Source organism: Meles meles, chromosome 2, assembly GCF_922984935.1.
Source record: "Meles meles chromosome 2, mMelMel3.1 paternal haplotype, whole genome shotgun sequence".
NCBI classification, from domain to species: Eukaryota; Metazoa; Chordata; class Mammalia; order Carnivora; family Mustelidae; genus Meles; species Meles meles.
The window spans coordinates 186,744,652-186,769,825 of NC_060067.1; the positions used below are offsets into that span (position 1 = coordinate 186,744,652).

General features: G+C 37.8%; 1 protein-coding gene across 2 annotated transcripts in view; it reads right to left on the reverse strand.

Annotated features, from left to right (window-relative positions):
* VPS37A (VPS37A subunit of ESCRT-I) overlaps positions 1 to 25,174 on the reverse strand; it is a 51,888-nt gene that overhangs the window by 12,593 nt on the left and 14,121 nt on the right. Inside the window, exons 2-5 of one of the 2 annotated variants that reach the window (XM_045998402.1) lie at positions 17,717 to 17,786; positions 15,483 to 15,597; positions 14,783 to 14,883; positions 871 to 1,096 (exon numbers count right to left, since the gene is read on the reverse strand). In XM_045998402.1, the coding sequence (XP_045854358.1) occupies positions 871 to 1,096; positions 14,783 to 14,883; positions 15,483 to 15,527 (372 nt within the window). In that variant the 5' untranslated portion in view covers positions 15,528 to 15,597; positions 17,717 to 17,786. Of the gene's footprint in view, positions 1 to 870; positions 1,097 to 14,782; positions 14,884 to 15,482; positions 15,598 to 17,716; positions 17,792 to 25,174 lie in introns of both variants that reach the window. The other variant, XM_045998401.1, reaches the window with a different exon arrangement.

Sequence of the window (25,174 nt, forward strand, 5' to 3'; positions counted from 1 at the left end):
ATAAATAATTACAAACACTAAAATTAGTAAAGCTGGATATAATAAGGTTTATAATATTTCAGTATTACTGTGGGTGATACTCACTTAAGGTTAAAACAGATGTTTTAAAGTCATTTATATGTTTTATTCATAAAGTATTAGTCCCTCAGTAACATTCCACATGCCAACAGTTACCAGCTTATTTAAGAACAAATTTTTTTATATCAATGAGACACCTGAAGCCCTGAGCAGGTAGAGAACAGATTCTCCACAATCTGATACCTATGTCTCTTAGGTGATCACTTTTTGTGCCTTTGCCTATTTCCTACATGACAGTCAGAGTCTCATTTTTGCTTCACAAAAATGCAATTTGGTTTATGCCTCTGCAACTTTCTTAATACTATTGACTCTTTATGGAAAGCTTTATATAACCCCTTTCATCCTGACAAATTAATTACCATCTATCAAAAACTGGCCTTAAGCATAAATAAATACATTAATTTATCCACCTCATTTTAAGTGAGCACCTACTATAGGCTATCAGGTGTGGTTTGAGGCACTAAGGATAAAGAGGTGAAAGAGCAGAAACATATTTTTTATAAAAGCATCCCTTCTAGGTCTACCTCAGTTCCTGGGAGCACTGACAGTTTCCTCATCTGTCTTCACTGTTAACTCTAAACTCTCTCTTCAACTCTACTGGAAGTTTCTTATTTGCAATTATTTGATAATTTGCTGGTCTCCTCTGAGTTGTTATTTGAGTTGAAAATGTGATTTAATCTTTTTATGTTTTGTGCGTTACTTAGTGGCTGGCACGAGAAGGCATATAATAAATAGATGTCAATTGGATGAATTTTCAAGGATACAAAAATATAGAAAACGGAAGATACCCACCGGTGCTGAAGTGTCTGTTGTAGGAACAGGTAATGGCAGATTTGAAAGGACACCAAAAGAAGGAGCAGCAGGTTTGGCTGGTGTATAACTTGTTGTTGAAGAAGAAATAGTGTCAGCAACAGACAAAGAAGTGATAGTCCTGTTAGCTTCTTGTGGGGGATATGGAGGAAGAAATGGGAAACCCTGAGAGGCATAAGGAGGCATCCCACCTGGATTACTATATAGGCTAAAGAGAAAAAACAGAAAAAAAAATTAGACTTTAGGGGTAAACTTATAAAATTATTCTCAAATGGTTCTAACTAACAATGGTCACGCCATAGAGACAGAATCTTGTTACTATAATCATGTAACTGAATTAAATATTCTATATATTGATAAAATGTGACTCCCCCCAAATAGAAGTATGATTTCCATAAAAAAGGAAAGTGTTTTGGAAAACATATAATTCAACTAGTCATAGTAGAAGTGAAGAGACAAGGTTTTTTTTGAATTTTGAGCATTCTATTACCATCAACCATTGTCTTCATAAAGAGAATGGAGAACATTTAATCCAGGAAATGTATTCAAGACAGGCTCTTTGAACAGTAGCTCTCACTTTATTTGGAAAAACATAACTGAAAGTCATGACTGCTTTTCTAGGAAAAGGAAAATAGTTAAATGTATATAAGAACTACTAAAAATGTTAAAATATAAAAACTAAATACATATAAAAAACTAAGTATATAGATTAGAAAAAGTGGTAACAGCACCTGGGATTGAATCAGAGAGCAATGTTTATTTTCACAATGAAATAAATATCTGGGTCCTGGTTCAAGATGACAAGATAGCAAGACCTTGAAATCACCTCCTCCCATGAACACACTAAATCTACAGGAATATGGAACAATTTCCCCAAGAAAAAAAGCCCTAAAATTTAGTTGTACAGCTCCTACAAATCTAGCAAATAGGAAAAATCAATATTGAAGCAAGTAAGAGAGCCTGAGACATAACCTCATATGTAAACACAAACCTTGACACAGAGACCAGGAGAAAACTCAAAACCTGAAGCTTCTTCCTGAAGAAAAAAAGTTTAAACCCCACACTAGCAGTCCATCTTTTAAGCCCTGCTTCTCAAAGAACAGCCCCCAAAATATCTAGCTTTAAAAACCAAAGGATCTACCCCAGGACCCAGCACAGAAACAGCTGATTGAGAGGCACCCAGATTTTAGGTGGAAGAGTCTCATTTCCTAATCTTAAAGTGTCAGCTTGAGGGACAGGTACCTAATTTAACCCCTATCCAGGACCCACTGGGATATGCTCTAGGGCCAAAGGGTGGTGGGTGCTCTCTCCATATTCTCCCTCTGTCACATTCCAGAGCACCAGTATCTCTTGGAAGGACGCTCCCATGTACATATGGTGCCTGGTTTTTATGGCTGGTGCCCCAGGTTTGGTGGCTGCCATCTACGAGATACCCATTGAGTACATGGCTCTGGAGGCTGAGACTTGCATTCCTGGTTCCCATGCGACTGTAAAACAATGAGAGAGACAGCTGTTGGCAGGCTACCACCCCCAAGGCACTGCACAAAGAGCAAATCGAATACCTCCCTAGTCTTCCTGTGAAAGAGTCCGATAAACATGTCTAAAAACTTCGGCTTGATGAGAAGGCTTCTGGTCCGACATACAACTAGGGGCCTAGGGAGGCACTCCCAGGAAACACATAGGTTGGGGGATGCCAGCTCTGCACACTCCCTCAGTCTCACTCCAGCTCACCAGTATCTTCCAGAAATCATCGGGGGCCCTAATTTTGCAACTCGCCCCAGGGACCAGACCTCCAGATCACCTGGCTCTGGTGGCCAGCAGGTCTACACTTGCAGCCCCAAGGGACTATCTATATTTGTATACTTTAAAAGCAGCTACCTGAGGGTCTGGCTGAGGGTATGGCTTCTAATCAGCCTGAATCCAGGGACTGGCTGAGATCCTCTCAGGTCCTGGTATCCCCTCAAATACTAGGAGCCGTTAAAAATATAATAGGCTTCTTGAACAATACAACGATTTTTAAAAAAATTTTTTTTAAAAGATTTTATTTATTTATTTGACAGAGAGAGATCACAAGTAGACAGAGAGGCAGGCAGAGAGAGAGAGAGAGAGGGAAGCAGGCTCGCTGCTGAGCAGAGAGACTGATGTGGGACTCGATCCCAGGACCCTGAGATCATGACCTGAGCCGAAGGCAGTGGCTTAACCCACTGAGCCACCCAGGCGCCCCAATACAACGATTTTTGAGACAGTCAAGAGGTAGGGCAGGGCTGAATGATAAGGTTCATCTCCTAGTCCAGTCCTCAAGACCGGGAGAGGTGGCTGTTTCATCTTATGCATAGAAACCAACATAGAGAGTAAAGGAAAAATGTAGAAAAAGAAAAATAGGTTCAAAACAAATGAACAAAAACTTCAGGGGGGAAAAATGTAATAAAATGGAAATAAGTAATTTACCTGGTAAGAATTCAAAGTGTTATGTGTTCAATGAACTTGGGGGGAAGATGAATACAGTAAGAACTTCAACAAAGAGATAGATAATATAAGAAAGTACCAAATAGACATCACAGAGGTTAAAAAATTTTTAAAAAGCCAGTAGAGGATTTCAAAAGCAGACTGAATGAAGCAGAAGAAATGAGTGTACTCAAAGATAGGGCAGAGAAACTTACCCAATCAGAGCAGCAAAATGAAAAAAAAAAAAAGATCCTTGATTTGAAACTGTGTTATAATGTTATAGCAATCAAAACAGAATGTTACTGGCATAAAACTGTACAAATAGATCAATGGGATTGAATACAGAACCCAGAAATAAATTTATACATATACTGTAGCCAAGAATATACAATGGGGAAAGGACAGCCTCATCAATAAACAGTATTGGGGAAAATGGATGGCCACATGCCAAAGAATGAAATTACCATTCCCTTACATCATGTATAAAAATTAATTCAAAGTGGATTAAAGACTTAAATTAAGACCTGAAACCATTAAACTCCTAGAAGAAAACACAGGAAGTAAGATTCTTGAAATTGGTCTTGATCATTCTTTGCATCTGATACTAACAGCAAAGGCAACAAAAGCAAAAATAAGCAAGCGGGACCATATCAAACTAAAAAACTTCTGCACAGCAAAAGAAATTATCAACAACACAAAAAGGCATCTTAATAAATGGAAGAAGATATTTGCAATAATATATCTGATAATCAGGAGTTAGTACCCAAACTATGTAAAGAAATCCTACAAAAGCAAAATATAGTCCAGTTAAAAAATGGGCAGGTGATATTAATAAATATTTTTTACAAGATAACATACAGATGGCCAACAGATACATACAATGAAAATCCAGATCAAAACTACAATGAAATGTAATGCAACACCAGGTAGAATGGCTATCCTAAGAAAACAAGAAGTAAGGGGTTGTGGAAGATCTGGAGAACAGGAAACCCTTGTGTACTCTTGGTGGGAATGTGAATTGGTGCAGCCACCGTGGAAAATAGTATGGAGTTTCCTCAAAAAAAAAAAAAAAAAATCAAAAATAGAATTACCATATGATCCAGCAATTCTACTTCTGGGATTTATCCAAAAAACTGAAAACAGTAACTCAAAAAGATTAATGGTGAACTCTGTCTGGGCTCCTATGTAGTCAGGATGGGGTCCGTCACTAGAAAGACATAATGACGAAGGGCTGGAACGATGATCAGCTGTACCCACCAACCTCAGGGAATAAGGGGCCGCAAAGTAAGCTCTATGAAAACTCTTGAACAATGAGATCTGACAAACTGTTGTTGGTGAAGCATCTACATGGTGGGAGGGTGGTGCATCCCGGCCCATGGGGAAAGAAGTTTCTACATATGGGACTCTCCCAGTCCTTGCCCTGTGCATGGCTTCACATGGCTATTCATCTGCATCCTTCATAATGCTCTTTTATAATAAACTGGTAAATATAAGTATTTCTCTTAGCCCTGTGAGCAGCTCTAACACATTAATGGAACCTGAGGGGGTCTGATTTTATAGTCAGTGGGTCAGAAGCAGATAAACAACCTCTGGATTTGATTGGTGTTCCAAGCGAAGCAGTCTTTTATGACTGGGCCTTAACTCATGGGAACCGACGCTACCTTCAGGTAGAGAGCATCAGAACTGAATTAAATTTATAGGAAGCTCAGTCATTGTCTACTGACAACTGGAGAATTACTTGGTGGTATTGGAAAACACACATATCAGAGTACTGAAATACATTCCAAAATATATGAAGTTTGAACAATTTTTAAACCGGAATATTACTGTTTCATTTAATGACATAAATTAACATGAATTGGAATTATGCTGGAAAATAATTATTATGAATTTTGAAACATACAATGATACTGAAGTTCATATGGATAATTACAGAAAGAAAAGTATCTGAAGGAGGGTTAAGAAGAGAATAACCGTGCCATATAGCAAAAGAAATTATAAAACCTTCACAATTAAAAAAAAAAAAAAGACAACTTTTTTTAAGAGCAAATAGTGATAAATGGATATGCTGATCAATGGAATTGAACATAAAATCCAGAGAAAGCCCCAAACACATAAGGAAGTAAAGATAGAAGACAGATGTGAAATAAATTGAAAAAAAGATCAGTGTTGGGATCCTGGAAAAAACTGAATTGGAGATAGATCATTATATTCATAACAGGATAAAACCCAAATTTATCAAAGATTTAAATGCTTAAAACCAAAGCTTACCAGAATCAGAAGAAATCATTGAGAAATAATAAGCTTGGGGTGGGAAAGGACTTCCCATGATCCCAAATTCCAAAGTCATAAGAGAAAATGGTTAACTGCTTGACATTAAGAAAGAACAAAAACAAGGGCGCCTGGGTGGCTCAGTGGTTTAAGCCTCTGCCTTCGGCTCAGGTCTTGATCTCAGGGTCCTGGGAGTGAGTCCCACATCGGGCTCTCTGCTCGGCAGGGAGCCTGCTTCCTCCTCCTCTCTCTCTGCCTGCCTCTCTGCCTACTTGTGATCTCTCTCTGTCAAATAAATAAATAAAATCTTTAAGGAAAAAAAAAAAAGAAAGAACAAAAACAAAAACCTCACAGGACAAAGCTGATTATAAGACAAGTTGGTGGAAAAAACTTAAAACTCATATCACAGACACAAGAGTAATTTCTCTAATATATAAAAAGTTCCTACAAATTGATAGACTAGCAACTCAATAGCAAAATGGAAAACAGGATAGAAGACACGGGTTACAAAAAAGGAAAGAAAAATGTCTCTCAATCATAGGAAAAGATACTCAACTTCATTGTAAGTAAGATAAACACAACTAAAATTATGCTAACATATCAAGTTCTACTTATAAATTGGCAAAGATCCATCCCAATAATATACTGTATTGGCAAAGAATAAGGGGAAGTAAGCATTGTGTATAGTGGTAGAAATCGGTGCAACTTACTCTGTAGGGCAATTTTACAGTATTTGCCAAAATTACAAATGTGCATGCCACTTTGAGAATGTATCCAAATAATATACTCACATTTGGCTAGAATATTATTTTTCAGGTTATTCACTGTAGCACTGAGGGTAAAGAAAGGTGGGCCTCTTAGGAAAGGGTGCAAACAACAAAAATATCCATCAGAAGTCCTGTTTATAAGTTAGACTGCATCTATAAAACATGTACTTTGTGGTCATAAAGAAGAATGAGGAAATGCTTTATTTACCATCATGGAAAACTCTCCAAACTATACCATTTAGTGAAGAAAAAAGGGGGGAAGAGGAATAGTATGCTACCATTTGTGTAAAAAAGTAGGGAATAAAATACTCCACATACATATTTCTTTGTAGGTCATAAAACATCTTGGAAATTCTATGCATATTCACCCAAACCAAAAAGCTTTGGATACTAGCAAGAAAAACTAGTGGGCGCCTGGGTGGCTCAGTGTATTAAGCCTCTGCCTTCGGCTCAGGTCATGGTCCCAGGGTCTGGGATGGAACCCCACATCGGGCTCTCTGCTCAGCAGGGAGCCTGCTTCCCTTCCTCTCTCTGCCTGCCTCTCTTCTCTATCAAATAAATAAATAAAATCTTAAAAAAAAAAAAAAAGAAGAAGTAGAAGAAGAAAAACTAGGTTGGAAGGGAGGAAAAAGTGGAAGAAAGACTTTTTACTCCATATCCCTTTATATTTTTTGAATTTTGATTCAAATATACATGATCTATTGAAAAAGTTAAAATAAGCTTTCCAATTTAGCTTATTTATTTTAAAAATGGCTCATCTTTATGTTAAAACTTTTATCTAAAGGTATGTTAGTGACATAAATATATATATGTGTGTGTATATATATTACATAAATATATATATGTGTGTGTGTGTATATATATATATATATATATATACACACACACACATATATATATAAAACAAGTTATTTGGAAACAATATGACCAACATGTGAGAGTATTTGCATTATCCTTGAAGTCTTTATTGTGAACCAATTTGCTTTATTTTGACCTCAGCAACAGATACAACCTATTAAATAATCTAAGAAATGCACCAAACCTGCATTTTAATAGCCTGTACATTAATCATAGAACTTATATGAAATAGGAAAAAGTAAACCTAGTGGCTTTTATTTTCAAATAAGGTGAATGAACTTATATCCAACCCTACCCTGATAGAAAACAGGGTATACAGTTTTTAGATTAAGAATATTAGTGAGGCTTATATCTCCAGGACAAAGACACAGAGAAGAGAGATGAGGGCTGGGGCTGATGCACCTAATCTAATGATCTAGCTAAGCAGATTTCCAGGCAGTGCGCAAGAAGCTACCTGACTCCTGAGCAAGAGCAACTTCTTGGAAATTAAGTAGGACTAGGATATAAAGCCAAGAAATATTCTGAGAAAAGGAAATGAAAAGACCAACAAGCTGCATCATCATTAAATTTCAGAATGCCAAAAAATTTTTTCTAAAATTTACAAAGGATCAGAAATCAAAACGGCGGGGCGCTGGGTGGCTCAGTGCCTCTGCCTTCAGCTCAGGTCATGATCCCAGGGTCCTGGGATCGAGCCCCACATCAGGCTCTCTGCTCAGCAGGGAGCCTGCTTCCTCCTCTCTCTCAGCCTGCTTCTCTGCCTCCTTGTGATCTCCGACTGTCAAATAAATAAATAAAATCTTAAAAAAAAAATAAAGAAATAAAAATGGCTTTGGACAATTTGCAGTAATAGAAGCCATATAGACAATATAGCAATATCTTCAAAATTCTGAATGGAAAAGCACTTCAGCTTAGAATTTGAACTATACTGATTTTTAACGCTGAAGGACATATTAAAGACATTTACAGATTTTTTTTAAGTCTCAAAATTTATCTTCTAAGAATCTGTGGCATACTGTATTTTCAAACATTGGACACACCAATATTTCTGGTCTCATGCTCTTTCAGAACCTTACCTCTCCACCAACCAAGAAGAAAAACCCATTTTCCTTCCCTTGAAACTGACCAGGACATTGCGACTGCCTCAGCAAACTGAATGCAGCAAAAGTAACAGTGAATGACTTCAAGCATCCAAGTCATAAAAGGCAATATGACTTCCTCATAGCTCTCAAGATGTTCATTCTAAGGACCACCATTATGTTGTAAGGTAGCCTAGGCCATAGAGAGAGGCCACATGTTAGGTATAATCCATCCGGCATCCCTAGGTTAGGCATCTGATGATGGGGTGAGAGCTCACTGCTGATAAGCAGAGCATGCAAGAGCTCTCTGATGAACCCTTCCAGAGATGAAGATTAGTAAGCAAAATTCATGTGTTCAATATTTTCAGCCAAAATTTGTAAGGGTAATTTGTTATGAAGACTTAGTTGCCAGAACAGATTTTAGCACCTAGAAGTGGAAAGCTGCTATGATATTAAAGAGAGAGAGAGAGAGAGAGAGAAATCTAAAAGTGGGAGTGGCTTTGGAACCTGACAGGTGAAAGCCAAATGTACCCTTAAAGAGATGGTTAACAGTAACCTAAGGGCCTTGGAGGACCGTTCAAAGAGCACTTACAGGAAAGGGAGGAAAATGTTGGAATGGGAACTTTGTTATGTATTAGTAGAAAGGTACCAACAATGTTGCCTGCAATAATGAGGAAAGCAGACAATGTACAGGCTTAACTCATTTTATTATGCTTCATAGATACTGAATCTTTGCTTGTTTCATATCTCTGTGTCACATTTTGATATGCTCACAGTACTTCACACTTTTTCATTATTATTTTTGTTATGGTGATCTATGATCGGTGATCTTTGTTGTTACTATGTCAACTGTTGTAGAGCACCATGAACGGCACTTATATGATACAGTGAACTTCATCGATAAAGGTTGTGTTCTGACTGCTCCATTGTTCCTGCCTCTCTCCCCCTGGGCCTCTCTGTTCCCTGAGACATAAAGTTAGGCCAATTAATAACAATGGCCTCTAAATACGCAAATGAAAGCAAGACTCAAGTGTCTCCCACCTTAAATCAAAGTCATTAAGCTTAGTGAGGATGGAATGTTAAAAAAAAAAAAAGGAAGAAAAGAAAAAACAAAAAACAACTGAGACAAGCTAAAAGCTAGGCCCCTTGGGCCAAAGAGCCAACTTGTAAGTGGAAAGGAAGGCTTCTAGAAAGAAATCAGAAGTGGTACTCCAATGAACATGCAAAATGATAAGAAAGTGAAACAGCCTTATTGCAGATGTGGAGAAAATTTTACAGGATTGGAAGGAAGATTAATCAGCCATGACATCCCCTTAAGCCAAAGCCTAATCCACAGCAAGGTCCTACCACTCTTCAGTTCTGTGAAGGCTGAGAGTGGGGGAGGAAGCTGCAGATTTTGTTTGAGTCCTTTCTCTTTTTCTCTTGATGAATCTAGAGGTTTATCAATTTTATTGATTTTTTCAAAGAAACAGCTCCTGAGTTTCACTAATCTGTTCTATTGGGTTTTGTTTGTTTGTTTGTCTAATATGATTATAGCTACTCCGCCTTTCTTTCGACATCCATTTGCAAGGTAAATGTTTCCCCATCCCCTCACTTTCAATCTGCTGTTGTCTTTAAGGCTGAAATGAATCTGTTTAGGCAGCAGATAAATGGGTCTTTTTTTTTTTTTTTAATAAATTCTGTCATCCTATGTCTTTTGATTGGAGCATTTAGTCCATTTACGTTCAAAGTAATTTTGATAGTTATGTATTTACTGTCATTTTGTTACTTGTTTTACGGTTATGTCTTTAGTTTTTCTCTAATCCTTTCTTCTCTTGCTCTCTTTCATGGTCTGCTGATTTTCTTTAGTGATACACTTGGATTCCTTTTTCTCTATTCTTTGCTTATCTATTACTGGTTTTTAATTTGTGTTTACCATTAGGTTTGTATAACATTTTCTGCATATAGCAGTCTATATTAAGTTGATGGTCACTTAAGTTTGGATCCATTCTTTATTCCTCTCCCTACACATTTTAGGTATCTGGCTTCATATTTTACATTCTTTTGTGATCCCCCGACTTTTTTACAGACACACTCATTTTTCGTACACTCATTTATAGACTCAGAGTCCCATTTAATATTTTTTTGTAGGGCTGGTTTAATAGTCATGAACTCCTTTATTCTTGTTTTTCTGAGAAACTCTATCTCTCCTTCTATTCTGGATGATAGTTTTGCTGGATAGACTATTCTTGGCTACAGATTCTTCCCTTTTAGCACTTTAGAAACTTAGCACATCAGAAACGTTGTAGGTCAGAAGAGAATGGCATAATATATTCAAAGTTTCTGATGAAAAATCCACCAATACTCTTATGGGGTTTCTTAGTATGCAACTGTCTTGTCTTCTCTTGCTGCTTTTAACATTTTATAACTACTTTTTGCCATTTTAATTACTGTACGTCTTGGTATGGGACCTCCATGGGTTGAGTTTCTGGGAGGATCTCTGTGCCACCTGGATCTGGATATCCGTTTCCTTCCCAGATTAAGTTTTCAGTTATTATTTCTTCAAATAAAATTTCTGCCCCCTTTTCTCTTTTTCTGGGATCCCCATAATGTGAATGTTATTATGCTTGATAGTTACTGAATTCCCTAAGACTATCCCTAATTTGCATACATTTTTTTTTAAGATTTATTTATTTGACAGAGATTACAAGTAGGCAAGTAAGCAGAAAGGCAGGCAGAGAGAGAGAGAGGAGGAAGCAGGCTCCCAGCCAAGCAGAGAGCCCGATGCGGGGCTCGATCCCAGGACCCTGGGATCATGACCTGAGCCGAAGGCAGAGGCTTTAACCCACTGAGCCACCCAGGCCCCAATTTGCATACATTTTTCTTCTCTCATTCATACAGCTTGGTTACTTTCCATTATTCTATCTTCTAATTCATTAATTTGTCCCTGTATTTCACCTATCCTCTTTATTTATTCCATCAAGTGCATTTTAAATTTCATTTATTGTGTTCTTCATCTCTGATTGGTTCTTTTCCATCTCTTTGTTAAGGGTCTCCCTGATGTCCTTTACTCTTTCCTTAAGTCCACTGAGTATCTTTATGATCAATACTTTAGGTTCTCTATGAGGCATATTACTTACATTCATTTTACTTAGGTCTCCTGCTGCGGTATGGTCCTATTCTTTCACTTGGGACATTATTTCTCTGCCTCCTCATTTTGTCTACCTGTCTGTGTCTGTTTCTGTGTTAGGAAAGTCAGGTATGTCTATTGATCTTGAAGGCAATACTTTATGACTAAGAGGTCCTGTATGGCTTTGCAGTACAATGCCCCCTGTTCCCCAGGACCTGGTGGTTCAGGGGGTGTCTCCTATGTTTGTTTTGTGTGTCCTGTTTTGTTCTTGCCCCTTTTCTCTTCAGTCCAGTTTTCTGCAGTGGCTCTCTTTGCCTGCTGTGGGCAGTGTTTGGACCCCAGCAGGGGCTGGGCGCACTGTTCGGCCTGCTAAGTAAGACCTGGAGCCTCTACTGTTGGGCCTGAGTCAGCCTAAGCAGATCTGCAGTGCTTGGATGGGGCATGTACTTTTAAGAAGATGTGTCGCAGGCATTTCTAGCACCTGCCATCCTGCTTGCTACAAGGATTATGCCCTGCAAAATACATGGGTTAGGAGTCAAGGTGTTGGCGAGGGTTGTGCAGTTCTTCTGAGGGAGGGACCCCCACAGTGCTAGGACTGAGGCAAGTGTGACTAGGAGGGTGGATCCAATGAAGCACGTTGGGCGGGGCTTGGTGTAAGCAAGTTAGGTAGGGAGTGTCAGTGCCTCACTGCTTCCCAAAGGTGGCATGTCTTTAAGGTGAGGGGCAGGGTTCATATTCATATGCCAGCTCCTTTTTTCTAAGGGGTCTCTCTGAGATCCCCATGTCTCTGGAGAAGCTCTGTGATGAATAAATCACTCTCCCTTCCATGTGCTCCAGGCATTTTTCAAATTGCTGATTCTCTGCTGTATCTGTTCAGGCTGTTCAGAGTGCTGCCCCTTTAGGAGCAGGGACGCCACTTCCCGAGGCCCTCCAGGCTTTCCCAGAACCGAACCTGCAGATTTTCAGAATTCTAGGCTTTAAGTCCCATTGGTTCTAAGAACTCACAAAATTCGACTTATCTTACTTTCAAAGCCAAATGTTTTGGGGGTTCGTTGTCATCCCCATGCGGGGTTCCTGGTGTGATCATGTTTCTCGCCACTCACTGTACTCCTGGTTTCCACTCGTCTAGAGACAGCCACAGTAAATTGCATCTGACCTTCTTTGATGTGGTCCTTAGGTTGTGGAGTTCATCCTGCCGGTCTTCAGGTCATTTTCTGGATTACTCACGCTGATGTGAGCGCTATTTAGTTGTATTCCTGGAGGGTAAGCTAGGATCCTCCTACTCCACCATCTTCACCTCTCTCCCCTTCACATACATTTTTTTTAACATAATGCTATCACACACTTAATAGGTTACAGTATAGTGCAAACAGCACTTTTACATGCACTGGGAAACCCCAAAATTCATTTCATTCACTTTACTGTGATTTTCACTTCATTGTGGTGATTGGGAACAGAATCCACAGTGTGCCTATATTTACTAAACTGGATGATCTAGCTAAGGAGACCAGCCAGTGTTAATGGTGCCACCTTAATTCTAGTTGGCTGCAGTAAAACCTGAGAGAAGAAAAAAAGAACTGCTAAAAATAAAGAAAGAAGGTTTCTTGGATTTAAAAATAAAAATGTCTCTCATTCTTGCCTTCTCCATAAGTCTCAAATTAAGAAAGAGCTTTAAGGAGAAGATGAAACCCAGGGTGGGCTCGAAGATCCTTTGTTAACCCATCTGAAAAACTGAGGCAGTGCCTTAAGAACTATCTGGTAAGAAAAAAAAGGCTTTCTAGGGCTTCTAAGAATCTTAAGGAAGTTGTTTCTTAGCAGCCTGATGGGAAGCCCAATGGCTTATTTTGCAAACTTGTGGTATTAATTTTGTCTAAAGAAATGAATGAAAAAGTGGATTCATAAGAAAACTACAAATACATTTAAGTAATTGTATCATCTTGGTCTAAAAGAGAGAGAGAGACAATATCAAATGAAAAGTGGCCTGTGGGACCCTTAACTTCTATAATGCTGAAAGCAGGCTGGAAAAACTACTCATCTGCAAATAAGGGCTACATTTTATGGACAGGAAGCATGATGCAGAGGCAAACTGAAGACCCCAGAATTACTCCATGAACAATCATTCCCATAAAGTGAAACTAAGTCCCAATCAAAGAAATGGCAACATATGCCCAACTGGATTCAGAACTTCTATGGACCGGTGGCTCCTGAGTAGCTCCCATTTTCTCCCTTTTTCAGTGGAAGGTCCTATAGTGGTTAGCCTAGGCCTACAGTAGTACCCTATGATAGGTGTGTGAGGGACAATTACCCACTACCCTGTCTCTTTAATTCACACCAAAAAAATTACACTTGAGGAAAATACACAAGAAACCTCATCTGTACCTGAATCTGACTTGGATACAGAAACCCTGGACCCCCAACATGAGCCTGATTCTTTAATGTGACAAAGTCTGGAAGTTTTAGGGGAAGGGACTGAGTACATTTCTGCACATAAGAGAAAAGTAAATTCTTAGTCCCAGAAGAACTGTGACATACTGTATTTTCCAAAATATCAAAAGAGCTCTTGATCTTTGCCACTCTATCAAGAGATGGGATCTATTTCCTCCCTTTTGAACCTGGGTGGGACTTTGTGACTGACTTTAACTGCCAGACATGAAAATTAAGTGAGCCTTCAGAGGATTTCAACCCTTAGACTTCAAGTCACAATAGCTAATGCAAAAAGTGGAACAAAACCAAGTTATTTCCAGTAATCTCTAACCAAACTGCAGATTCACAAGGAAGATACATGTCATCAAGGTGTTCATCACAAGGTTTTTTTCAGAACTGCTGAAAGATGTGAAAAATTAAAAAGATAAAACAACCAGTGGAAAAACAAAAGGAATTATTAACTCCAGAAAAAGCAAAAAATTGTACCATAAAGGAAATGTAATCATAACAAAGTACTTGGCTCAGCAATGGGGAATATTTACAGAATTGAAGTAATGAAAATACCAAAATGAATTTAAGATCATGGTATCAGTCACTAAGAAAATGAAGGGAAAGGAACATTATGAAAGATGAAGATAACTAAAATCCTCATCAATCTTAACAGGAAGCTGATGTATATAATACCTAAAGTTAACAAACCAAGACATGTATGTATATATTATGTTACATTATTCAAAAAGATGGAGTTAAATATTGGGAAAGCTGCTAAAAGAAGAAAACGCTGAAAAGTACTGAAAAGTATGAATATATCTGTGTGAAGGTGGGAATGAAGAGAATTGCCTTTTAATATCATTTGAAAATTTAAACTATATTATGATTACTTTGATAAAAGTAAGTAAAAATGAATCTATACAAACTCTTTTTTTTGGTATAAATATACTTACTATGGAAATGCTGTTGAAGAAGGAGCTAAAACTGGAGGATTCTTCCAAAACTCATCCAATAGACTCTGAATAATTTTTCCAAGATCTGAGTGCATTGTAAACTAAAATTAACAGCAATACAGAATGATCAAAATCACTTCCAGAGCCAGTCTTATTAGGATAATGTCATTCTAAAACTTAATCTTAAATCTACTTCTGCACATCAAGAATTAAATGAAAAACAAAGGCTATTATGTCAAATGACCAGATTAGCCATCTATAACTTATAATATTTTCCTATAGACTCAATACCATAAATTAGTTGAAAATCTATTTAACCAACAACAGAGCTAAAATATTTCCACATTTTAAAAAATAATTTGAAGGTTTAAAGGTCAATACTGAGCGTACATTTAAGTTATAGTCCTTCACTTTAGTCATTTATGTATCCTAAGAACTTTAAGGCATATTTGAATTTTATCCCCTCTTAACAACTACAGAAAAATCTACTGTGAACCAAAGTTCTAACATTAACAGGTCCTCATCACAGAAAAACAAATAGCCTTCAAATCAGTATTATCTTTAGATAAAGTGACCTTTTCTTTTTGAAAATTACTTATTCCAAATGAGATTTTAAATGCATTTTAGATTTCTAAAATATGTAGTAGTAAAATAACATACCTGTTACACTACTCTAAAATAAATTCTACTATACACTTACATTGTTTACTAATGGAGAGGTAACATATACCCCTTGTTTATCCATTAAGTGATGTCGTATGGGCGGATAAACACTGATCACTGGCTTTTCCTGAGGAAATTGTGGAGGGAGCAATCTGTTAAATGTAGAACAGATGAAAAACAGACAAGTGTTATATTACAATAGTCATAATTCTAAAACAGAGTTAAAAGCAAATAAAATTTTCATGCTTTCCTCTGGATTAATTATTCACAGTAATAAGTGCTCTATTATGGTTGTTGATTGAAAATACACAAAGGATATACTTTAGCAACAAGATTATAAAGCAATTCAACACAGTAAAACCTTTATGTAGAAGATGAATACCCCAAGTTATAAGACATTCTTCACACCATGTCAATTAATTGCTTTCAAACATAATATAGCAAGCCATGCAAAATCTCAGATAAAATCAGATCAGGTATTTGTATCAGGTGAGCCATAGTAACCAGTCTGTCTATTGAACCACAGTTTCTGGCCATACAATTTTTTTGCGGTTTTCCTACTTATGAAATACTGCCAAGAATTATTATACCATCTATGGAATTTTTAAACAGTAAGTAGATAAACGCAAAAGCACTACAATTAAAACATTGTAGCTGTCATTATGCCTTGGTTCTATAAGGCTCTCTTGTAATTGTCCCCATTAACACAACCCTCCCATCTGTCAATCTCATGGTTTCAAATAATGAACAGTAAATTCTCAACACCAAAAAAAAAAAAAAAAAAAGGAAAAGAAAAGAAAAGAAAGAAAAAGAAAATATTAACATTTATGAACTGCCACAAATTTGAAATTCAGTATTGATGTCTTAAATAGATTTTACTGGCTATGGAAGTCTGATTTCTAAATCTCTTTAGAGAGATTTAGAAGAATATGCCCCATTAAGACTGTCTCTCTGTTCTCCGTTAGCTCAGAAAACGATTTATCTAGCAGCATTATCATGAAGAAAACTGGGTCCTTTTTGGCTTTTCCTACGTAGCCCTACCTAGGGCATTTGATGGAGATAAAACCACTTCATTCAAATAGTTAAAGATGTTAAACTAGTTTCGAAAATAAAAGACAAAGAATGGCCTTTGGAGCCCAAAAAAATCTGGGTTTGTATCCTGACTATGCTATTCACTACCTATGTGTCTGTAATTTGCCCAATTTGCAGTGCTGCTGTGAGGATTGAAAAAGCTCCTTTATCAAAATAACACAGCATAATGCTTGGCACTATTAAACATTCATACATTCATTCACTTATTCAGCTAGGATTTATAAGGCCTTCTCCATGTGGGTACTACGCTAGATAATGAAAATATGAAGATGAATAAACCATGGTTCTTGTCTTCAAGTTAGGTGCTTCTTACCTCATCCAAACACCTACTCTAGCACCCAGCCACCTAATGCAATTTGAGGTAATAACTTAATACTTTCATGCTAAAGACTAATAATTACACTTACAGTTATATGGGTACTTCAGCAATCATTCGGTCCAATCCTGTCTTTTAAATAACCTCACGACTATAATTTTTATCTTAATTTTTTTCTTTAATTAATAGATCAAATTCAGCCTTGAACTTTCTGGTTGATATAATTTATCTCTTGCTGAAGACTAGAATATTTTCACTTGTTTCTGATGCAGAGGTGAATATACCTCTAATAGTTTTCCATACATGGTCCCTTTGATTGTTTGTCATCATTTTCAGCCTTTCTCCTTTAGGCTACTTCTGGCTAAGACTTTAGTGCAAATCAATAAAAACAATGACAGTACTAAACACTATTATTACGTCTTCTTACTGCATTTCTTCTTGTATAGTTTCTTTCTTATAACCATACATTTTATAATGATGTCTTTAAAAATTTTTGTTTCATGGGGCACCTGGGTGGCTCAGTGGGTTAAGCCTCTGGCTTCAGCTGGGGTCAGGGTCCTGGGATTGAACCCTGCATCAGGCTCTCTGCTCAGCGAGTAGCCTGCTTCCCCCTCTTTCTCTGCCTGCTTTTCTGCCTACTTGGGATCTCTGTCTGTCAAATAAATAAAAATCTCTAAAAAAATTATAAAAATTTTTTTTTGTTTCACAAAACTGTGTGACTTTGGTAAGTTATAGATACTAGAAAAGGAATATTTTAAGTAAGCTCACATTAAACAATTTACTTCTAATAACTAAGAAACAAAATAATGAAAGGATTTTTAAAAGTACTAGTACATAAAAAATATAGGATAAATTCTACTCACATATTAATATTAATGGTCAGGTTGTTCACGGTGAATGGCAACCTGTATTCCACATCTTTCTGTATTTCAGCTATACTGTAGGAAAAAATTTGAGAGAAAAATTCACTGAAGTTACAAAACCATAAATGTTAAAGAATGTTAAATGTTTTTAGAGCCCACTAAAATTATTAATTTTAATCACCTAATCTAGATAGCCAATATAACTCACATCTTGAAGGAAAAATAACCACAGAAAGATTTATCAAATAAGGCAATAATATTCTGAGATATCCAAGTGTGTGTGTATTGGGGGGAGGTGGTAGAGGGTGATAGATTTTCAGGTAAAGTAGCAAAGAAAAAACTCTCATATTAATGCTAGATTGATTTACTATCACTTTATCTAATTCAACATTAGTAGAAACAATTGTTATCCCTCTGGCTAATATAAGTCAGCAAGACACCTGGGCTCTGATTATAACACTGCCACTACTCAGCTATATAGACAGATAGGGAAGTCTGGTCTGGGTCTTAGTAGTTTAAACTGAAAAGCCTGGATGAGAGGTGTTCTGTAGTCTTATGACAGAGACTGCTGGCTGCTTTCCAGAAACAAATAACCTCCCCTTCTTCCTAAGTGAGAGAAGTCTGATTTTACTCTGAGTAACAATGTTCTAGCCTTTTTTTGCAGCTAGCTGTTGCTATAGACTTAAGTTCCAGCCAATGAGATAGATACAGGGAGGTTGTGGGATAGAATTACTAGGAAAGCATCTAGAAGGGCGGAAAAAAAACTAGTATGAGTCCATTTGCCTCTCCTAACTCTACCTGATAGGGGCACTCTAACAGCCATCCTGGACCATGAAGGATCCTGAGAATGTTAGTCATACACTAGGGAGAGCTAAGCAGAAAGAAAGAAGTATCTTGGGTCTTTAATGACTAAGGAATTGTCAAACTGAATTTCTTTTTTGTGTGAGGAAAAAAAGTCCTCTCTTATTTAACTCAGTATTTTGGAAGTCTTGGCTAGTAGCCACTGAATAGAATTGCCAACTCACAGAATTTCCTTGTATTTTAACATTCTACATTTAGAATTTAATTTACTTTATTGCTAATTGCAGGGATACATTATTACAATTATAATCTAGCAACCAAATCTTCTGGGGACTTACTTCAAATTCTAATGAACATTCACAGTATTTCCAAAGGGAAAAATGTTAAGTAGTATTCCTGAGTTAAGGCTGAGAAGAACCTTAATATTCAAAAAGACATGAAACTTTTTCAAGCATGAATACCACTGGAAGATCTAGTGTTACATGATAATTAACTTTTCATTCTTTTGGTTGCTTCCACTAATGTTCTATACTGACATCCCATGGAATGGGGTTAGGATTGAGATGAAGAAACAGCTGAGAAAAGACTGAAAAAGTTATTCAATATTAGGACTTCCACCGTTTTTGTTTTTTAATATTTTATTTATTTGACAGAGAGAAATCACAACTAGGCAGAGAGGCAGGCAGAGAGAGAGGAGGAAGCAGGCTCCCTGCAGAGCAGAGAGCCCGATGTGGGGCTCGATCCCAGGACCCTGGGATCACGACCCAGGCCAAAGGCAGCGGCTTAACCCACTGAGCCACCCAGGCGCCCCAGGACTTCCACCGTTTTATAGAGGTTTCTCTTTGGGGTTCAGTTATGGACTAGAATACTGACAACCTCCTCAGTCGTAGGAACACCTTATAATCAATTAAATGGCTTAAGCTTTCTATTCCTTTATATTATATTAGGACTCTAAGGTATAAATGCTTCAAGGGAAACTGGCATCCATCAGCTATAAGCTAAACAGAACATCTTCACTATTAAAAGTTTGACCTCCTAAGTCAACCTCCCCCCACTTCAAATTCTCCCTCTAAACACTTTACTTACGTGATCATATGCAAATTACTTAACCTAAGTCTTATCTCTCAAATGGAAAATAGGGATGTTAAAAGTATTTATCTACCTAAAACAGTTGTTAGATTAAATGAGAGAATGCTCTCGTAAAGCCCACCCCAAAATACCATAATTTTTCAATACATGTTAGCTATTATTAAACATGCATTTTGAACATACATCTAGGTTGGAGCCTGTCTAAATTTGTGGTATCCAAGTTTTAATTCTCTTTTTTAGTGTATTTTTATAGCAAACAAATTAAAGTGAATTTGATTAAAATAATTTTTACTTAAATTATTGGCTAGGAGTGTTTTCACTGTCTCTACAATTAGAATGTTGACATTAAGTTTTGGCAAGTCTCCTTCACAAATGAGGTATAATAAATAACTGAAAGCAATACTTGTAATATTAGTGAGGTGAACTATCATTAACAAATTCCAGTATAGGGTTAGTGATGGCAGCTGTGAGAGTTCAAGCCATGCTACTGCCAAATATGACAGCATCTTGAACATTTTCAGCAGGAGTCTGAGAAAAGAGAAGCAGGAAGGCTACTCTAACCTCCTCCCTGCCTCATACTTCTTCCCTGAAAGAGAACATAAAAATCCTCATGTGAAATATGCCATCCTCATACCAAGAGGATGAGGTGGCTCAGTGGGTCTGCCTTTAGCTCTGCCTTCAGCTCAGGTCATGATCCCAGGGTCCTGGGATTGAGCCCCCGCATCCGCTCTCTGCTCAGCACGGAGCCTGCTCCCCCCCCCCCCCCGCCCCGCCCCACCTGCCTCTCTTCCTACTTGTGATCTCTGTTTGTCAAATAAATAAATAAAATCTTTAAAAAAAAAAAAAGAATTGTTCTTCCTTCCTCTCCCTGAGTTAAATCCTACACTTTGCTAAACACTCAAATCAACTCTCCTTTTCTCTGAGCAATTAAAAAAAAAAATTAAATTTCATTTAATCCAACAACTGTTTTAGGTAGATAGAGAAAATTGTTTTTTACATTGTCTTTTTAAAATGGCTGTAAATAATATTTTACTACATTGTTTAACCTGTTCTCTATAATTATTGAGACTGTTTCCAATTTTTACTATTATAAATTATGCTTTAACATTCTTTGCAGCTTTATCTTTGAGCTGACAGAAGTATTTTGGATGTAAATACACACACAAATTTTAAAGTAATACTGTAATCACACTATAAGAGCAAATCCGAATGACCTTCCATTAATACTTTTATGTTCTAGGTTCTCTAAGAGAAGTGAATTACTAAGATATTGCCTCATTGACTCTGAATAGGTCTGGGATTAAAGAAAGCTGAAACAACTGATAACTATTAGTCGAATGTGTGATTAACTGGCATCCTCATTTCTTTGATAGTCCTTGAAACTATAAACAAACAGACCCCTGAGATGCAACAGAAGCACTAGTTATGGTTAAGAGATTCCTTTTGTAGTACAATCACTTATCTTCAACTTCACACTTGTGTCAACTTAAATTTTAAAAGAAAGACTTGGTTCAACTAAATAGCTACCAAATATTCACCATCTTGCAAGGAAACATAAATACAGAAATATGTGTGGTCTTTGAAGGGGCACACAGCAATAAATAAGAAACAACCAAATGACTAAAAGGGGTCTAATTCATGATACTGATAGCATGCATTTCTCAGTGTTGGGTAAATCAAGGAATATTTATAGGTGAACCTTGCAAATAAAGGACTCAGTTGCTTCAATAAAGATGGTAGATTGAGATTAAGCAACTTCCCTTTCCCTCCTAAATCTCTAGGAAACATCACAAAAGATGAAACAACCAAATATGTAACAGTGCTGGAAAGCAAAGAGTAAAGCAGACAAATTCTGAGGAATTCCTATAAGATAAAAAAGATGGGATTAGATTTAAGGAAAAGGGTGATAACAAGGGGGAAAAAAGGAGAGAAAAAAAAAGTAAATACAGGAACTGATGACAAGCTAAAATGTAAGACCAACACAAAGTAGGAGCAGTATGAAGGTTTTCCAAGCCTTTAAAGAAAGTCAGTGCACACCAAGAGTATGGAAGGCTGGTCAGGAGCATTTCTCAGGATAATGAATGGGAAGATGTGTGCAACAGCAGGTAGGATAAAGCACTCTCCTCTTTTCCCTCCTTGTTCCAACCAATAGGTGGCACTAATATCTGTACCCAAAGTAGCCTCGAAAGTAGCAGGGCTTTAGGAAGCTACTGACGTGCATGGAGCCTCCGTTTCCAGAAAACAACTATCAGCTTGTCTCATATTGGAGCAAATCATTCTTTTTCATTCATCACCAGAGGCAGACTATGATAAATAGATAGAGATAAATATCCACCAACACGTCAACAAGGAATCTCAAACACTGAAATAAACACATCAAAGAGGTGTAAACAAAGCAAAATGAAGCAAGGCAGCCACTAAACTCAAGAAGCCCAAAACACAAAAGTTAATTGGGCAAACAGAAGACTCCAAATTTGTGTAATATCCTCAGAGAAACAAAATAGCACTTGCATTCACACACAGACAATGCAATTGATATGAAAATGAAAAAATAAGACACTGGAAATTTAAAACAAATGCTCAAATAAATGGTTTGGTGCTGTTTGGAAAATGTTTCATACTATATATTCTTTTCTTGAAGAATACTGATGCATTTTAGCTTATTAAAGGCTTTGGGAAATTCTAAAGCACATGATTTTTTGTTTCTTCAATGTGTTTGACATGGACCACATATTTCACAGTATTCTTTGAACAGTGTTGTGTGGAACACAGGATAATGAAACAGATGTGTAAAAAGCTTTAGGAACACAAATGAAAGCACCTAACCACAAGGGTAGGGGTGGTGGAGTCTTCCAGGAAATAAAATAATAAATATCTGAACTACATTTAAAATTCAAGAAAGAATTAACATGCAGGAAAGAGAATCAGCAAAATGAAGTAGACATTCTAGATAGAAGAAACACCATAGGAAAAATTTCATGTATGAAATATCGTTGCATCTCTAAAGTCTCCATATCCTTTGCCATTAAAAACTTCACACCCGGGGCACCTGGGTGGCTCAGTGGGTTAAAGCCTCTGCCTTCGGCTCGGGTCATGATCCCAGGGTCCTGGGATCGAGCCCCACATCAGGCTCTCTGCTCCGCAGGGAGCCTGCTTCCTCCTCTCTCTCTGCCTGCCTCTCTGCCTAGTTGTGATTTCTCTCTGTCAAATAAATAAAATATAAAAAAACAAACAAACAAACAAACAAACAAAAAAACTTCACACCCTCACAGTCACTTTAAAATGAAAAAGAGGGCCAAAATGGAGACACTTGGGCCAAGTCACCACAAAGGAGCTTAATACCTAACTTAACTGCAACCTCCTTAGAACTGTAGTCTTAACCAGTCAGTTAGTTCAGGAATTTTCTGAACAGCATTAAAAGAGGTGATCTGTGACATGGGCCTTCTCCATCCTCTGCCCCCAGATAACACCCCACCTAATTAGACTCCCTGACCTTTACCCCTAGGGAAAGGTGCCCTTGGCTGGTAGAATCCTTTATTTTGCTAATAACTTCCCTGCTCCACCATTCGTCCTACCCTACATTCTGTACAACTACTGGGAGCTCCCACTACTAGCTAGATGGGATGCTGCCCAATTCATGAATCATTTAATGAAGCCAACTACCTCTTCAAAATTTACTCGGCTTTGATTTTTAACAGATTTGGTGGCAGCAATAGGATCTGAAGTGAACTTCTAAAGTCCTCTGGGGATAAAGGGAAACAAAGGCCTGGCACTCTGTGAACCTTTCCAAGTTCAGTATCTTGCGATTCATTTCCAAGGACCTTTGGTGAGCAACTCTGGGTTTGAGCTTCACTTTCTTTGCATTTGAGTTTGGGTCTAACTGGTTTTCCAGTCCAGGGTTAAGGAATCAGTCTACATGGGTCCAGGGTTAAAGAATCCGCAGCCTAGACGAGGCTCTAACAGAGCTGCAGTGCTTAGCCCTTGGTTCAATCTACAGTTCCACACTGGAATCCCTTCTCCAGTTATAGTCTGCAGTTCCCGTTGACTGGCATTTGCTGGTTTAGTTCTTTTCCCAGTTCCAGTCTACAGCCTCCATCTACTAGAGTCTGCTGCTCAGCCTATTGGGAACTGCTGGTGGCCACTGGCTGGAGTTGGATTGGGTCTGACTTAAGAACCAGACTGGGTGTAGGAACAGACTGGGTCTGATCTGAGCTGGACTGGGTCCAGTATGAGACTTGTGGTATTGGTTTTTTGTTTGTTTGTTTGTTTGTTTTTATTTATTTGACAGAGATCACAAGTAAGCAGAGAGGCAGGTAGGCATAGAGAGAGAAGGGGAAGCAGGCTCCCTGCTGAGCAGAGAGCCCAATGCGGGCCGATCCTGGGACCCTGAGATCATGACCTGAGCTGAAGGCAGAGGCTTAACCAACTGAGCCACCCAGTTGCCCTGACTTGTGGTATTGTAAAGACTAATTGATAATGGGAGTCTCAGAAGCCAGAAATAAGGCTGCAAACACTGGTAGATATGGGTCAAGCACTTAAATTCAAAGGCTATTAGAGCACTCGCCATCTCTGGAAGACCTCTGGGATAAAATAAGCTGGTCACATTAATGGGTTCGATTGACACTAGGTCATCTACCAGCCTCAAACAATTTCTGTTCAATGAGGTACACTGCAAAACACCCCACAATTCCCAACATCATTCCATGTCCCCCTTAGGTATTAGCTTGATTCTGAGAAACCCAGAGGCCTAGCTAAAAAAAATGGGGGAAGGGGGATCCTCCATATCCAGAGTTGAACAGGCCAACTCTGGCATACCTGCTTACTTTATGTCTAAAAACTGTAGTCCCAGAAGTCGTGAATTTTTAGTTAAATCACAAGATCTTACTAAAATCAACCTAGGATTACAACGGCCATTATGATCAATTCTCCAATTAGAGAAATGATTTAAGAAGTACACTTGAAAGCAAGGGTTCTTAAACAGAATGGGATACCTATTTTATTTGGTATGCAGAAGCCACCAAAAGGTTTCAAAATTCCAAAGTTGCATTGATTCACTGCGAAAGAACAATGAAAAAGAAAGGTACCGAAAACAGAAGACTCAGACTAACATATAAGACTGCATTAATTCCTTCTGCTCTCTTCTTTTGAGTACTCTTTCTAGTAATCCTCCATCTGAATCGTCTTTTGATTCTGAAGAGACTATTAGTTACCATTGAGATAAAGACCGCCACAGGCTACAGGCAATCCCCTATAGGTATCTTTCACTCCTCAGTTACAGGCCAAACTAACAGCTATAGTTAAATGATTTTTTAAACCCACAGAAGAGGGGCGCCTGGGTGGCTCAGTGGGTTAAGCCGCTGCCTTCGGCTCGGGTCATGATCTCAGGGTCCTGGGATCGAGTCCCGCATGGGGCTCTCTGCTTAGCGGGGAGCCTGCTTCCCTCTCTCTCTCTCTCTGCCTGCCTCTCTGCCTACTTCTGATCTCTCTTTGTCAAATAAATAAATAAAATCTTTAAAAAAAAAAAAAAAAAAAAAAATAAACCCACAGAAGATTCTCAAAAGATCTTGT